We start from the raw sequence: 15,955 nt of genomic DNA, 5'->3' as shown, positions 1-15,955 counted from the left end.
GGATCCCGTGCACCAGCCCCAGGCATCCTGTATCCTGTATCGAACATAGACTGGCAATTCATTTCTTGTATGATAGTATACATGTTTCAGTGCCATTCTCCCAAATCATGCCACCCTCACCCACTCCCTCTCCCTCAGAGTCCAAAAGTGCGTTCTATATATCTGTGTCTCTTTTGCTACCTTGCATACAGGGTTATCATTACCATCTTTCTAAATTCCATATATATGTGTTCAGTTCAGTTCAGTCGCTCAGTCGTGTCCGCCAGGCCTCCTTGTCCATCACCATCTCCCAGAGTTCACTCAGACTCACATCCATTGAGTCCATGATGCCATCCAGCCATCTCATCTTCGGTCATCGCCTTCTCCTCCTGCCCCCAATCCCTCCCAGCATCAGAGTCTTTTCCAATGAGTCAATACTTCGCATGAGGTGGCCAAAGTACTGGAGTTTCAGCTTTAGTATCATTCTTTCCAAAGAAATCCCGGGGTGGATCTCCATCAGAAAGGACTGGTTGGATCTCCTTGCAGTCCAAGGGACTCTCAAGAGTCTTCTCCAACACAACAGTTCCAAAGCATCAATTCTTCGGCGCTCAGCCGTCTTCACAGTCCAACTCTCACATCCATACATGACCACAGGAAAAAACATAGCCTTGACTAGACGGACCTTAGTCGGCAAAGTAATGTCTCTGCTTTTGAATATACGTGTTAGTATACTGTATTGGTGTTTTTCTTTCTGGCTTACTTCACTCTGTTTAATCGGCTCCAGTTTCATCCATCTCATTAGAACTAATTTAAATCTATTATTTTTAATGGCTGAGTAATACTCTATTGTGTATATGTACCACAGCTTTCTTATCCATTCATCTGCTGATGGACATCTAGGTTGTTTCCATGTCCTGGCTATTATAAACAGTGCTGCGATGAACATTGGGGTACATGTGTCTCTTTCAATTCTGGTTTCCTCAGTGTGTATGCCCAGCAGTGGCATTGCTGGGTCATATGGCAGTTCTATTTCCAGTTTTTAAAAGAATCTTCATAATGTTCTCCATAGTGGCTGTACTAGTTTGCATTCCCATCAACAGTGTAAAAGGGTTCCCTTTTCTCCATACCCTCTCCAGTATTTATTGCTTGCAGACTTTTGGATCACAGCCATTCTGACTGGTGTGAAATGGTACTTCATTGTGGTTTTGATTTGCATTTCTCTGATAATGAGTGATGTTGAGCATCTTTTCATGTGTTTGTTAGCCATCTGTATGTCTTCTTTGGAGAAATGTCTGTTTAGTACTTTGGCCTATTTTTTGATCGGGCCGTTTATTTTTCTGGAATTGAGCTGCATAAGTTGCTTGTATATTTTTGAGATTAGTTGTTTGTCAGTTGCTTCATTTGCTATTATTTTCTCCCATTCAGAAAGCTGTCTTTTCACCTTGCTTATAGTTTCCTTTGTTGTGCAGAAGCTTTTAATTTTAATTAGATCCCATTTGTTTATTTTTGCTTTTATTTCCAATATTCTGGGAGGTGGATCATAGAGGATTCTGCTGTGAGGTATGTCTGAGAGTGTTTTGCCTATGTTCTCCTCTAGGAGTTTTACAGTTTCTGGTCTTACATTTAGATCTTTAATCCATTTTGAGTTTATTTCTGTGTGTGGTGTTAGAAAGTGATCTAGTTTCATTCTTTTACAAGTGGTTGCCCAGTTTTCCCAGCACCACTTGTTAAAGACATTGTCTTTTCTCCATTGTATATTCTTGCCTCCTTTGTCGAAGATAAGGTGTCCATATGTGTGTGGATTTGTCTCTGGGCTTTCTATTTTGTTCCATTGATCTATATGTCTGTCTTTGTGCCAGTACCATACTGTCTTGATGACTGTGGCTTTGTAGTAGAGCCTGAAGTCAGGCAAGTTGATTCCTCCAGTTCCATGCTTCTTTCTCAAGATTGTTTTGGCTATTCTAGGTTTTTTGTATTTCCATACAAATCTTGAAATTGTTTGTTCTATCTCTGTGAAAAATACCGCTGGTAGCTTGATAGGGATTGCATTGAATCTGTAGATTGGTTTGGGTAGTATACTCATTTTCACTGTATTGATTCTTCTGACCCATGAACATTGTATATTTTTCCATCTATTAGTGTCCTTTTTTATTTCTTTCATCAGTGTTTTATAGTTTTCTATATATAGGTCTTTAGTTTCTTTAGATAGATATATTCCCAAGTATTTTATTCTTTTCATTGCAATGGTGAATGGAATTGTTTCCTTAATTTCTTTTTCTACTTTCTCACTATTACTGTATAGGAATGCAAGGGATTTCTGTGTGTTGATTTTATATCCTGCAACTTTACTATATTCATTGATTAGCTCTAGTAATTTTCTGGTGGAGTCTTTAGGGTTTTCCATGTAGAGGATCATGTCATCTGCAAACAGTGAGAGTTTTACTTCTTCTTTTCCAATTTGGATTCCTTTTATTTCTTTTTCTGCTCTGGTTGCTGTGGCCAAAACTTCCAGAACTATGTTGAATAGTAGCAGTGAAAGTGGGCACCCTTGTCTTGTTCCTGACTTTAGGGGAAATGCTTTCAATTTTTCACCATTGAGGATAATGTTTGCTGTGGGTTTGTCATATATAGCTTTTATTATGTTGAGGTATGTTCCTTCTGTTCCTGCTTTCTGGAGAGTTTTTATCATAAATGGATGTTGAATTTTGTCAAAGGCCTTCTCTGCATCTATTGAGATAATCATATGGTTTTTATTTTTCAATTTGTTAATGTGGTGAATTACATTGATTGATTTGCGGATATTGAAGAATCCTTGCATCCCTGGGATAAAGCCCACTTGGTCATGGTGTATGATCTTTTTAATGTGTTGTTGGATTCTGATTGCTAGAATTTTGCTGTGGATTTTTGCATCTATGTTCATCAGTGATATTGGCCTATAATTTTCTCTTTTTTGTGTGTGTGGCATCTTTGTCAGGTTTTGGTATTAGGGTGATGGTGGCCTCATAGAATGAGTTTGGAAGTTTACCTTCCTCTGCAATTTTCTGGAAGAATTTGAGTAGGATAGGTATTAGCTCTTCTCTAAATTTTTGGAATAATTCAGCTGTGAAGCCATCTGGACCTGGGCTTTTGTTTGCTGGAAGATTTCTGATTACAGTTTCAATTTCCGTGCTTGTGATGGGTCTGTTAAGATTTTCTATTTCTTCCTGTTTTGTACTTTTCTAAGAATTTGTGCATTTCTTCCAGATTGTCCATTTTATTGGCATATAATTGCTGATAGTAGTCTCTTATGATCCTTTGTATTTCTGTGTTGTCTTTTGTGATCTCTCTATTTTCATTTCTAATTTTATTGATTTGTTTTTTCTCCCTTTGTTTCTTGATGAGTCTGGCTAATGGTTTGTCAATTTTATTTATCCTTTCAAAGAACAAGCTTTTGGCTTTGTTGATTTCTGCTATGGTCTATTTTGTTTCTTTTGCATTTATTTCTGCCCTAATTTTTACGATTTCTTTTCTTCTACTAACTCTGGGGTTGTCCATTTCTTTCTTTTATAATTGCTTTAGGTGTAGAGTTAGGTTATTTATTTTACTTTTTTCTTGTTTCTTGAGGTATGCCTGTATTGCTATGAACTTTCCTCTTAGCACTGCATTTATAGTGCCCCACAGGTTTTGGGTTGTTGTGTTTTCATTTTCATTCGTTTCTATGCATATTTTGATTTCTTTTTTGATTTCTTCTGTGATTTGTTGGTTATTCAGAAGCGTGTTGTTCAGCCTCCACATGTTGGAATTTTTAATAGTTTTTCTCCTGTAATTGAGATCTAATCTTAATGCATTATGGTCAGAAAAGATGCTTGGAATGATTTCAATTTTTTTGAATTTATCAAGGTTAGATTTATGGCCCAGGATGTGATCTATCCTGGAGAAGGTTCTGTGCACAATTGAGAAAAAGGTGAAATTCATTGTTTTGGGGTGAAATGTCCTATAGATATCAATTAGGTCTAACTGGTCTATTGTATCATTTAAAGTTTGCGTTTCTTTGTTAATTTTCTGTTTAGTTGATCTGTCCATAGGTGTAAGTGGGGTATTAAAGTCTCCCACTCTTATTGTGTTACTGTTAATTTCCGCTTTCATGCTTATTAGCATTTGTCTTACATATTGTGGTGCTCCTATGTTGGGTGCATATATATTTATAATTGTTATATCTTCTTCTTGGATTGATCCTTTGATCATTATGTAGTGGCCTTCTTTGTCTCTTTTCACAGCCTTTGTTTTAAAGTCTATTTTATCGGATATGAGTATTGCTATGCCTGCTTTCTTTTGGTCTCTATTTGCGTGGAATATCTTTTTCCAGCCCTTCACTTTCCATCTGTATGTGTCCCTTGTTTTGAGGTGGGTCTCTTGTAGGCAGTATATAGAGGGGTCTTGTTTTTGTATCCATTCAGCCAGTCTTTGCCTTTTGGTTGGGGCATTCAATCCATTTATGTTTAAGGTAATTATTGATAAGTATGATCCCGTTGCCATTTACTTTACTGTTTTGGGTTTGGGTTTATACGCCCTTCCTTTCTAGAGAATATCCTTTAGCATTTGTTGGAGACCTGGTTTGGTGGTGCTGAATTCTCTCAGCTTTTGTTTGTCTGTAAAGCTTCTGATTTCTCCTTCATATTTGAATGATATTCTTGCTGGGTACAGTAATCTGGGCTGTAGTTTATTTTCTTTCATCACTTTAAGTATGTCTTGCCATTCCCTCCTAAAGAGTTTCTATTGAAAGATCTGCAGTTATCCTTATGGGAATCCCCTTGTGTGTTATTTGTTGTTTTTCCCTTGCTGCTTTTAATATTTGTTCTTTGTGTTTGATCTTTGTTAATTTGATTAATATGTGTCTTGGAGTGTTTCGCCTTGGGTTTATCCTGTTTGGGACTCTCTGGGTTTCTTGGACTTCAGTGATTATTTCCTTCCCCATTTTAGAAAAGTTTTCAACTATTATCTCCTCAAGTATTTTCTCATGGTCTTTCTTTTTATCTTCTCCTTCTGGGACTCCTATAATTCGAATGTTGGAGTATTTCATATTGTCCTGGAGGTCTCTGAGATTGTCCTCATTTCTTTTAATTCGTTTTTCCTTTTTTCTCTCTGATTCATTTATTTCTACCATTCTATCTTCTATTTCACTAATCCTATCTTCTGCCTCCATTATTCTACTATTTGTTGCCTCCAGAGTGTTTCTGATCTCATTTATTGCATTATTCATTATATATTGACTCTTTTTTATTTCTTCTAGGTCCTTGTTAAACCTTTCTTGCATCTTCTCAATCCTTGTCTCTAGGCTATTTATCTGTGATTCCATTTTGATTTCAAGATTTTGGATCATTTTCACTACCAATATTTGGAATTCTTTTTCAGGTAGATTCCCTATCTCTTCCTCTTTTGTTTGGTTTGGTGGGCATTTCTCCTGTTCCTTTACCTGCTGGGTATTCCTCTGTCTCTTCATCTCGGTTATATTGCTGTGTTTGGTGTGGCCTTTCTATATTCTGGGAATTTGTGGAGTTCTCTTTATTATGGAGTTTCCTCACTGTGGGTGGGGTTGTATCAGTGGCTTGTCAAGGTTTCTTGGTTAAGGAGGCTTGTGTTGGAGTTCTGGTGGCTGGAGCTGCATTTCTTCTCTCTGGAGTGCAATGAAGTGACCAGTGATGGGTTATGAGACGTCAGTGGTTTTAGAGTAAGTTTGAGCTGCCTGTATTTTGAAGCTCAGGGGTGTATTCCTGTATTGCTGGAGAATTTGCGTGGTATGTCTTGGTCCGGAACTTATTGGCCCTTGGGTGGTGCTTGGTTTCAGTGTAGGTATGGAGCCATTTGATGAGTTCCTATCAATTAATGTTCCTTGAATTCAGGAGTTCTCTGATGTTCTCAGGATTTGGACTTAAGCCTCCTGCTTCTGGTTTACAGTTTTATTTTTACAGTAGCCTCAAGACTTCTCCATCTATACAGCACTGATGATAAAACATCTAGGTTAAAGATGAAAAGTTTCTCCACATTGAGGGACACCCCGAGAGGTTCACTGAGTTACATGGAGAAGAGAAGAGGAAGGTGGTAGTTAGAGGTGACTGGAATGAGATGACATGGAATCAGAAGAGGAAAGAGCAAGCTAGCCAGTTATCACTTCCTTATGTGCACTCCTCAGTCTGGACTGCTCAGAGGTGTTCACAGAGTTATACAGGGAAGAAGAGAGGGAGGAAGTAGACAGAGGTGGCCAGGAGGATAAAAGAGGGAAATGAAAAGCAAAGAGACAGATCCAGCCAGTAACCAGTTCCCTAAGTGTTCTCCATCATCTGGAACACAGAGATTCACAAAGTTAGGTAGAGAAGAGAAGGGGGAGGGAAGAGACAGAGGCCACCTGGTAGAGAAAAAGGAGAGTCCAAAGGAGAAGAGAGTGGTCAAGCCAGTAATCTCAGTCTCCGGTAAAATTGGGTACTGAAGATTGGGTTTTTAAATGTACAAAATTAACAACAAACACCAAAAAGCAAAGATTAAAAATCTAGAGTAGAGTTTGGATTTTCAAAACTACAATATTAAAGAAAAGAAGAAGAAGAAAGAAAAAAAGAGCCACAAGAATTATTTAAAAAAAGAAAAAACAACAACAACCACAAAAATAGTATATAAGGCATTTGCTTTAAAAATAGGGTCTTTTTTTTTTAAGTAATAGTAGGTTATAAAAATAAAAATTAAAGGAGAAATAGAGGACTTAAAAATTTTGTAAAGGTTAAAAAAAGAAGAGGAAAAAGAAAAGAAAAAACAATCACACAACAAAAGCAACAACAACAACAAAAAAGAATGACCATAAAAATAGTAAAGATTTATCTGGCCCTTTCTCTGGTGTTGTGGGCAGTGTAGGGTCACGTCCAAGGCAGTTCCCTCTGTTTAACGTCTTCTGTTTGCTAGTCTCTCCAGTGTCTGATTTCTGCCCTGTCACAGAGGTGGGTGGTAGTGGATACTTTTTTTTTTTTTTTTTTTAGGCTCACTTGTTCAGTCTCGCTGTAGGGAGGGAGGGATGCTGCAAACAAGTACCACTGGCATGTGCTTGCAGTGTCTCAGCCCTGCTGGGCCTGCCCCTGCTAGCGGCGCACACCACTCAGGCTCTATGTTGCCCCGCTGGGAACCGTCTGAGGCCGGCCCTAGGCTGCATGCACCTCCCCGGTCTAAGCTGCTCAGGCTTGGCACTCAGGTAGCCCTCAGAGGCACAGATTTGGTTGGGCCTGCGTTTTGTGCCCTTCCCAGATCCGAGTAGCTCAGGTGTTTGGCGAGCACAGTCACTGCCACTTATCACCTTTCCCGTCTCTGCTGCTCAGTTTTCTGGGTGTATCGCTGGTGTCCCTTTTCTGGTGGCTGATGACTGTCCAGAACCCCTAGAATTTTTAGTTAGCAAAGAAGCCAAATGCAAGGTAATGTCTCTCTTGGGCTGCGATTGCCCCCTTCCAGCCCTTACAGCTCTGGCTGCCTGTCACCGGAGGGGGATGATCTGCCACCAGCTATTTCTGTTCCATCCTTTGTTCTGTGCACGGTCCTGGTGGTGTCTTATGTTCGAGCTTTTCGCGTGGTAGCTATCCCACAGTCTTGTTTGCCAGCCCAGGTTAGTTCACTCTGGTTACGCGCGGGGTGTTCCAGCCCGAATCTTACAAAGCACTGCAGCCCGCACCTCCCGGGCCTCAATGCCCAGCCCCCACTTCCTAGTGGTGGATGCAGGCATCTGCGCTGCTTCTCCACTGAGGGAGTTACTGTTGGACTCGTAATCTGTTGGTTTTAATTATTTATTTATTTTTCCTTCCTGTTATGTTGCCTCTGTGCTTCCAAGGCTCACCACAGACTCGGCAGCGAGAGTGTTTCCTGGTGTTTGGAAACCTCTCTTCTTAAGATTCCCTTCCCAGGACGGAGCTCCCTCCCTACCTCCTTTGTCTCATTTTTCATCTTTTATATTTTTTCCTACCTGTTTTTGAAGACAATGATGTGCTTTTCTGGGTGCCTGATGTCCTCTGCCAGCATTCAGAAGTTGTTTTGTGGAATTTACTCAACGCTGAAATGTTCTTTTGAGGAATTTGTGAGGGAGAAAGTGGTCTCCTTGTCCTATTCCTCCACCATCTTAGGACCAGCCCCCAGGATAAAATTTTAAAACTGAGACCTAGATTCTGCTCTGAACGTGGGGCATCATTGAGGATAGAAACAAAGGAGGATGTGCGATTTTGTGTTAAAAAAATATTAGAGTTTGAGAATGTGAACCTTGGCATTTCTGACAGATATTCTAACACAAATAGCTAGTATGCAACTGGGTGAATGAGGATGGACCTTGCATGAAAGACTTGGTCTGGACAGGAACATTTCACAGTGTTCTGTATATTCTAGGCATGAGATGGATATCACAGTAGTGTTTTAAGGATGAAAAGAAAAACATTTTTACATCAGAAGATAACTGGAGGAATCTCTGTACTAATGGGTCAATCAAGGAAAGAACTGGTTAAAGTAGACTGATAGAAGGAAACAAGAAAAGGGGGTTTTTTGAAGCCCAAGGTGTATAGGTTTAACAAAGGAAGAATTGGGGTAACAGGATATTCTTAGAAACATGCAGAGTAAAAACTATGTGGACTCAGCAAAGGAGGTTCCTGATAAGAGGAATGTGGCTTCATTAAAGAAGTCCTGGAAATTGAAGAGACTTTGCTGCTTTGATGAAAGATGGAGTATCAAAAATGAGTACTGTGAAGAACATACACTCATGATCAAAAAATCTCCTCACTGAAAGTAAAAATAATACAAGAGAGAAGCCAGTGAAAACTTTGGTCAATGGTGTATGTCTTGTTTTTCTTAAGTGTGAATCATTTTTAAAGTTTAAAAGAAAGAAGAAAAATAGAAAGTGGAAAAAAAAAAGGTGGGGAGTGGGGGAGAAGATGGGAATTAAGACTAGAAGAAATATATTATCTAATTCTGTGAATATTTGCTATTATTTCTTTATAGCAAAGATTCAGTCTATAGGTAAATACGTGAGGATAAGATAGGCTCAGTAGTTTTAGTCATTAGTGTACCCCATATATTATATAAAACAATTATTAAATCACATATTCACGTTTTTAAGAAGTGTGAATATTTGTGGCAGTGTTTAGAGTCAAAATGTTGATTTCAGGTTCAATGAAATAAAAAGCAACTGTGTGTTAAGTACTTTCAGTCGTGTTTGACTTTGTGCCATCCTATGGACTGTGTGGCCTGCCAGGCTCCTCTGTCCTTTGGGATTCTCTCATCAAGAATACTGGAGGGAGTTGCCATGCCCTCCTCCAGGGGACCTTCCCCACCCAGGGATCAAACCCGTATCTCTTACATCTCCTGCATGGCAGGCAGCTTCTTTAGAGCCACCTGGAAAGTGCCCCCACACACATACACCCCTGCTTAAAAAAGCAACTAGAACAAAACAAAAATGTATTCCCAGATTTTTTTTTTAATGAACATAGCAAAATTTCTAAATGTTAGAAGATAAATAGTGGGTAACAGTCATGGATGTGACCTGATTAATTCATTGTCACCCCAGAGTTACGTGAGTACATGGAAGAAGATGAAACAGACTGAATATCGGAAGGTGTTTCACTTAGTCGACCATGAAGAGAAGCATCATTTAGAGAAAACAGAAGAGGAAAGCAAAGAGATTTTTCAACAACTCAAAGAAAGTCAATACAATATGGACCTGAAGCAGAAACTTTTAAGGCAGATATATGAGGAGCTCAAGGATTTGTGCCATAAACCAGACATGGAGCTAATCCAGGTAAGGATGGAGGATTGGATAATACCCACCTCTTCTTTGCCTTCCATCTAGTGTTTGAAATCATGTTTTCTGTTGCTACGATAGGAGTTTTATCTGTCCAAGTAATGCTAATGACCAAGAGCCCTTCTTGCCAAACACAAGAACGGCAAAGCTTCATGGAGAAGTAGGCAAAGAAATCCCCAAGAACAATTCTTCTTAAATTCTCCTAATACACATTTGATTACTGAACAACTGCCACAGAAAGATGTTTAAAGATGTATGGATTGGTACCTGGACCTGGCAATAATGAGAAATTTGGGAATTCCTGTAACTCGTTTCCCTTCCTGTTTCTGTGTACATGATACAATTTACTGAAATTTGAGTTAACCCATCCTTGGAAATGAGAAGCTAAATCTTCACTGTGAATCTTGTGAAGCTTATTAACATGTTATATTTTTTGTTTCTCTCTGTACAGCATTATGAAAACATGTCCAAAAGGTAAGTTGCCCTCATTTTCAAGTTTTGATAATTGTAACTGTGATCAGTCAGTTGATGCTAAAATGGGAGCATGAGTTATCAGGACACTAAAACCTCTTTCTGGATGTATTTAGATTCCCCTTTCTCCAAAGGTAGAGTTTTGCATGTTGCTTTACCCGTGGTGGAGCTGGGCAGGGGAATCAATTGCAGGATTTTGTGCAAAGATCTCATGACAACAACTACCATTGCTGATTTTAATTTTTAGAAAAAGAAAAACACAGAGGGAATGTACCCAAAGTATGACAGAATAATGTGCAAGAAATAAGGATTTTATAGAAAACTAATGTGGAATCAGGGAGAGAATGGGCCAATAGAGGATCATCCGGGTGCAGGGCTTCCATGTGCAGCGCATGGGGAGGTGAAAATGAAAGACTCGATGATGCCTTCAGGAAAACTGGGTCCCAGGAATTGGGATTGCTACCCAAGCTAAGCTCCTCAACCACTAGCTGTGGTTGTATAGACACTGAGCATTTTTGTGGTGACTAGAGTGAATTAAAAGTCAGAGTGCCCCTCTTGAACGTCCTTCATTTCAAGTCATTTTATGTAGCCCTGAGATTGGCTGCAAGGAATCAGATTTGGTCATGACTGATTTGAATTGGATGCTAGGATTGCAGTGTTAGCAAATGGGGTAGAATTTTATTTGATTTTCATAAAATAAATTGCCACTGGTCACATTATGTAGATTGGGGGATTACTTTTATGGCCCTGGAATCTAACTATGGAGATTTAATGGAAATCCACAGAAGTGTGTAGATATAATTATTGTGATGAAAATATGAGCTCCAAAAGAGAAACAAAGTGTCCTTTCTTGCAGAGGTGAGTCAGTGCAGCTGCACATGCCCCAGCCTGTAGTCCCACAGCTCAGTTCGTGGCCCATCCCTGGACTTATAGACTGGCTCAACCAATTCCAAGGTAATAGGCAGCCTTCTGGTGGGGGTGGTATACACTGGCCTCTGTTACTGTCCTATGGATTACCTTTCCCCATTGTCCAATCTGTGGACTATGCTGGAAATTTTAATATCCACACTTACCCTTATAGGAGAATATTGTATATGGAATAAAACTAAATGGCATCTGGAAAAAAAGACATTTATAATGAGAGACAGTAAGCTATCTTCCATGGTGGTTCAGACAGAAAGAGTCTGCCTGCAATGAAGAAAACCTAGGTTTGATCCCTGGGTTGGGAAGATGCCCTGGAGGAGGGAATGGCAACCCACTCCAGGGTTCTTGCCTGGAGAATCCCCATGGACAGAGGAGCTGGCATGCTACAGTCCATGGGGTTGCAAAGAGTAAGACACGACTGAGGAACTAAGCACAACATGGTAAGCTATCTGGGGGGTAAACAACAGGAAAAGATAATTGACACTTGCAGCAGACTGAGGGATAGTGTTGACTGCTCACATGAAGCACGTAACTCTGCAAGTACATTCAGTACCTCCCAGGTTGTAGGTAAGGGAGGTTATCGTTGGTTGTGAGATGCTTAGAGAGTTTTAAGCTGGATTATAAAACTCTTTGTAATAAATACAAAGCATACTTCACTCACATCACACAAAAATCCAACCCTGGGATTTCTTTGGAAGGAATGATGCTAAAACTGAAACTCCAGTACTTTGGCCACCTCATGAGAAGAGTTGACTCATTGGAAAAGACTCTGATGCTGGGAGGGATTGGGGGCAGGAGGAGAAAGGGACGATCTAGGATGAGATGGCTGGATGGCATCACGGACTCGACGGACATGAGTCTGAGTGAGCTCCGGGAGATGGTGATGAACAGGGAGACCTGGAGTGCTGCGATTCATGGGGTAGAAAAGAGTCGGACACGACTGAGCGACTGAACTGAACTGAACTGAACTGAATGGTCAAGTTTATTATCAACATAAAAGGAAATTTTATACACAGTTTATACATAACATTGGCAAAGTAAGCTGACCACTTCTTTTGTCAAAAGATTTTTCCCTTTTCTTTTCAAGGTATGCTGGCAGAAAATTCTCACAAAGAAACCACTTCAAAAAATACAAGTTTTTTGTTTCAATTTAATTTTTGATGCTCTAGTGGAAATTTCTTGTTGTCCGGAAAAGTGATCAGAGTTTAATTACTATTATTTTTATTAGTGTGTATTTTCTGTGAAGATCGCAAGCTACTTTTGCTTCTGACAGTGAAGTTTTAATTAATTGCCAATTTCAAATGTTCCAGGGAAAATAATAACCAAAACATAGCAATAGGTCTCATAAACAGAAATTATGACTGCTCCCATTTGGTCTGGCTCAATTCTTCTTCTCATGAAGACAGACCTATAGATCTTGGATTGCAAAGGATTCCTCAAGTTCTCTTGCTGTTCTGCCTCCAATTTCTGGTCATATGTTAGGAAACTCAGACACTCTACAGAGCTCATGTCCATCAGGAATTTATAACACTAGTTGCTAATGCAACTTCCTTCTTCCTGCAGTGTACATTGCGCTGGATAATGAAAGAGTCACTCGTCATGTCCCTGTGTTTGAAGATCTGAGACGCGTTCAGGCTGGTCCTGATTGTCCTGGGGTCGACTACACTCCACCAAGATCTAAGTATTTTCTTGCCTGGGGAGCTGAGTCATTCACTTCCGGTCAGCACTACTGGGAGGTGGATGTGGCGGGCTGTTGCAACTGGGCCATTGGACTTTGTAATGATTCTTGGATGAGAGACAGTGACATGGTCCTTGACTCAGAGGGAATTTTTCTACTTCTTTGTATCAGAGAGAACAATCAGTGCAGTTTCTTTACCGCCTCCCCACTGTCACCTCAATATGTCAGAAAGACTCTAGGCCATGTGGGGGTGTTTCTGGATTATGATGGTGGTGTCCTGAGCTTTGTGAATGTGGCCAGAAGTGCCCTCATTTGTAGTTTCCTCTCCTGCTCCTTCTCTTCCCCTCTCAAACCTTTTCTGTGCTCTGGATACCCATGATCAAGGGCACTTTAGAGATTTGAAAACAGGCATCAGAAATGTCAATAATGGGCATCACTAATTTGTCTCTGTATGATTTTCTGTAATTTCACCTTCCTTTATGAAATATATTGATTTATTTTTAAAGGCTTGATATGTTAACTGTATAAATTTGTATAAATTTTTAAATAAAAATGATATCTGTAATTTCACCTTCCTTTATGAAATATATTGATTTATTTTTAAAGGTTTGATATGTTAACTGTATAAATTTGTATAAATTTTTAAATAAAAATGATGTATCTTGGAATACTGTATGCTCATTATTCTACATCTTGTCTGCTCCTTTGATTTCTGAGGTAACTGGATGTCAAAAATCACCTTGCTCTGTTTACCCAGCTTAGTGGGATAAGGCAGAATTGGAGTTCTCATTTCCCTGCTGTACATATTACTTCATCAGTTTTAAAGTCTCAGTTTTAAAATCTCTTTCTCATGATGTTATTTGTAAAGCTTCTGAACTAGATGACAGCATCTTTTGGGGTTGACTCAGCATCTTACATATTTCTTTGTAAAATTTACAACTTAGTATTGCTCATCCCATCTAGTTTCCCCTCTATTAGAAGGTTTGTGTCTGAAACATGTACAGATAAATCCCAAATAAGTAATATAAACCTACCTGTTTGAAATAAATCTGCTTTAACAAGTTAATAGGTGTACAAACTCATAACAAAAAGATGTTTCACCAATATTAAAGTGGCTTATTATATGTTCAGTTCAGTCTCTCAGTCGTGTCTGACTCTTTGTGACCCCATGAACCACAACATGACAGGCCTCCCTATCCATCACCAACTGCCGGAGTCTACCCAAACCCATGTCCATTGAGTCAGTGATGCCATCCAACCATCTTATCCTCTGTCATCCCCTTCTCCTCCTGCCCTCAATCTTTCCCAGACCAGTGTCTTTTCCAATGAGTCAGCTCTTTGCATCAGGTGGCCAAAGTATTAGAGTTTCAGCTTCAGCATCAGTCCTTCCAATGAACACCCAAGACTGATTTCCTTTAGGATGGATGGGTTGGATGTCCTTGCAGTCCAAGGGACTCTCAATAATCTTCTCCAACACAACAGTTCAAAAGCATTAGTTCTTTGGCACTGAGCTTTCTTTATAGTCCAACTCTCACAGCCATACATGACCACTGGAAAAACCATAGCCTTGACTAGATGGACCTTTGTTGACAAAGTAATGTCTCTGCTTTTAAATATGCTGTCTAGGTTGGTTATAACTTCCCTTCCAAGGAGCAAGTGTCTTTTAATTTCATGGATGCAATCACCATCTGCAGTGATTTTGGAGCCCCTCAAAATAAAGTCAGCCACTGTTTCCACTGTTTCCCCATCTATTTCCCATGAAGTGATGGGACCAAATGCCATGATCTTAGTTTTCTGAATGTTGAGCTTTAAGCCAACTTTTTCACTCTCCTCTTTCACTTTCAACAAGAGGCTTTTTAGTTATTCTTCACTTTCTGCCACAAGGGTGGTGTCATCTGCATATCTGAGGTTATTGAGGTTTCTCCCAGCAATCTTGATTCCAGCTTGTTCTTCATCCAGCCCCGAATTTCTCATGATGTACCCTGCATATAAGTTTAATAAGGAGGGTGACAATATACAGGCTTGACGTACTCCTTTTCTTATTTGGAACCAGTCTGTTGTTCCAGGTCCAGTTCTAGCTGTTGCTTCCTGACCTGCATACAGGTTCTCAAGAGGCAGGTCAGGTGGTCTGGTATTCCCATCTCCTTCAGAATTTTCCACCATTTATTGTGATCCACACAGTCAAAGGCTTTGGCATAGTCAATAAAGCAGAAATAAATGTTTTTCTGGAACTCTCTTGCTTTTTCGATGATCCAATGGATGTTAGTAATTTGATCTCTGCTTTTTCTAAAACCAGCTTGAACATTCAGAAGTTCATGGTTCATGTATTGCTGAAGCCTGGCTTGAAGAATTTTGAGCATTACTTTACTAGCGTGTGAGATGAGTGCAATTGTGTGGTAGTTTGAGCATTCTTTGCCTTTCTTTGGGATTGGGATGAAAACTAACCTTTTCCAGTCCTGTGGGTACTGCTGAGCTTTCCAAATTTGCTGGCGTATTGAGTGCAGCACTTTCACAGCATCATCTTCTAGGATTTGAAATAGCTCCACTGGAATTCCATCACCTCCACTAGCTTTGTTCATAGTGATGCTTCCTAAGGCCCACTTGACTTCACATTCTAGGATGTCTGGCTCTAGGTGAGTGTGAGTGATTACACCATGGTGATTGTCTGGGACATGAAGTTTTTTTTTTTTTTTTTTTTGTACAGTTCTTCTGCGTATTCTTGCCATTTCTTCTTAATATCTTCTGCTTCTTATTACATGTAGCCAATAGCAGATGGAAAAAAAGTGAAACCAGTTACCTTTAAAATTCATAAGATAAAGAAATTCTCTATCACAGACAGTTAAATGTTAACACATATATATATTAACAGAATGACATGGACAAAGAAAATAAGATGGGATACCTTGGAAATTTCAGAAATTTTAATGGAGAGACCTCAAGACACAGGAATCTTGAAAGTTCACTTACCAGAATAGACTGTAAAACTTTTTGCAGTGTAAAATAAAAAATACAGAATAAAAAGAGAATTGTATTTTAAAAAAATTTTAAGTTGATAAAATCTTAAAAGTTTCAATATAATAGTACATTACTACAATATGATTTATATAATTCATAAA

The 15,955-nt window shown here is 39.4% G+C and overlaps 1 protein-coding gene across 1 annotated transcript in view; it reads left to right on the top strand.

Annotated features, from left to right (window-relative positions):
* Positions 1 to 15,955, top strand: part of LOC105604164 (tripartite motif-containing protein 43-like) — a 44,360-nt gene that overhangs the window by 2,950 nt on the left and 25,455 nt on the right. The window contains exons 2-3 of the mRNA XM_027960059.1: positions 9,533 to 9,763; positions 10,218 to 10,240. Of these exons, the coding sequence (XP_027815860.1) occupies positions 9,533 to 9,763; positions 10,218 to 10,240 (254 nt within the window). The remainder of the gene's footprint in view (positions 1 to 9,532; positions 9,764 to 10,217; positions 10,241 to 15,955) is intronic.

This window comes from Ovis aries, chromosome 21 (assembly GCF_016772045.2).
Source record: "Ovis aries strain OAR_USU_Benz2616 breed Rambouillet chromosome 21, ARS-UI_Ramb_v3.0, whole genome shotgun sequence".
In the NCBI taxonomy this organism is placed as follows: Eukaryota; Metazoa; Chordata; class Mammalia; order Artiodactyla; family Bovidae; genus Ovis; species Ovis aries.
This window is presented reverse-complemented; position numbering and strand designations above follow the sequence as displayed.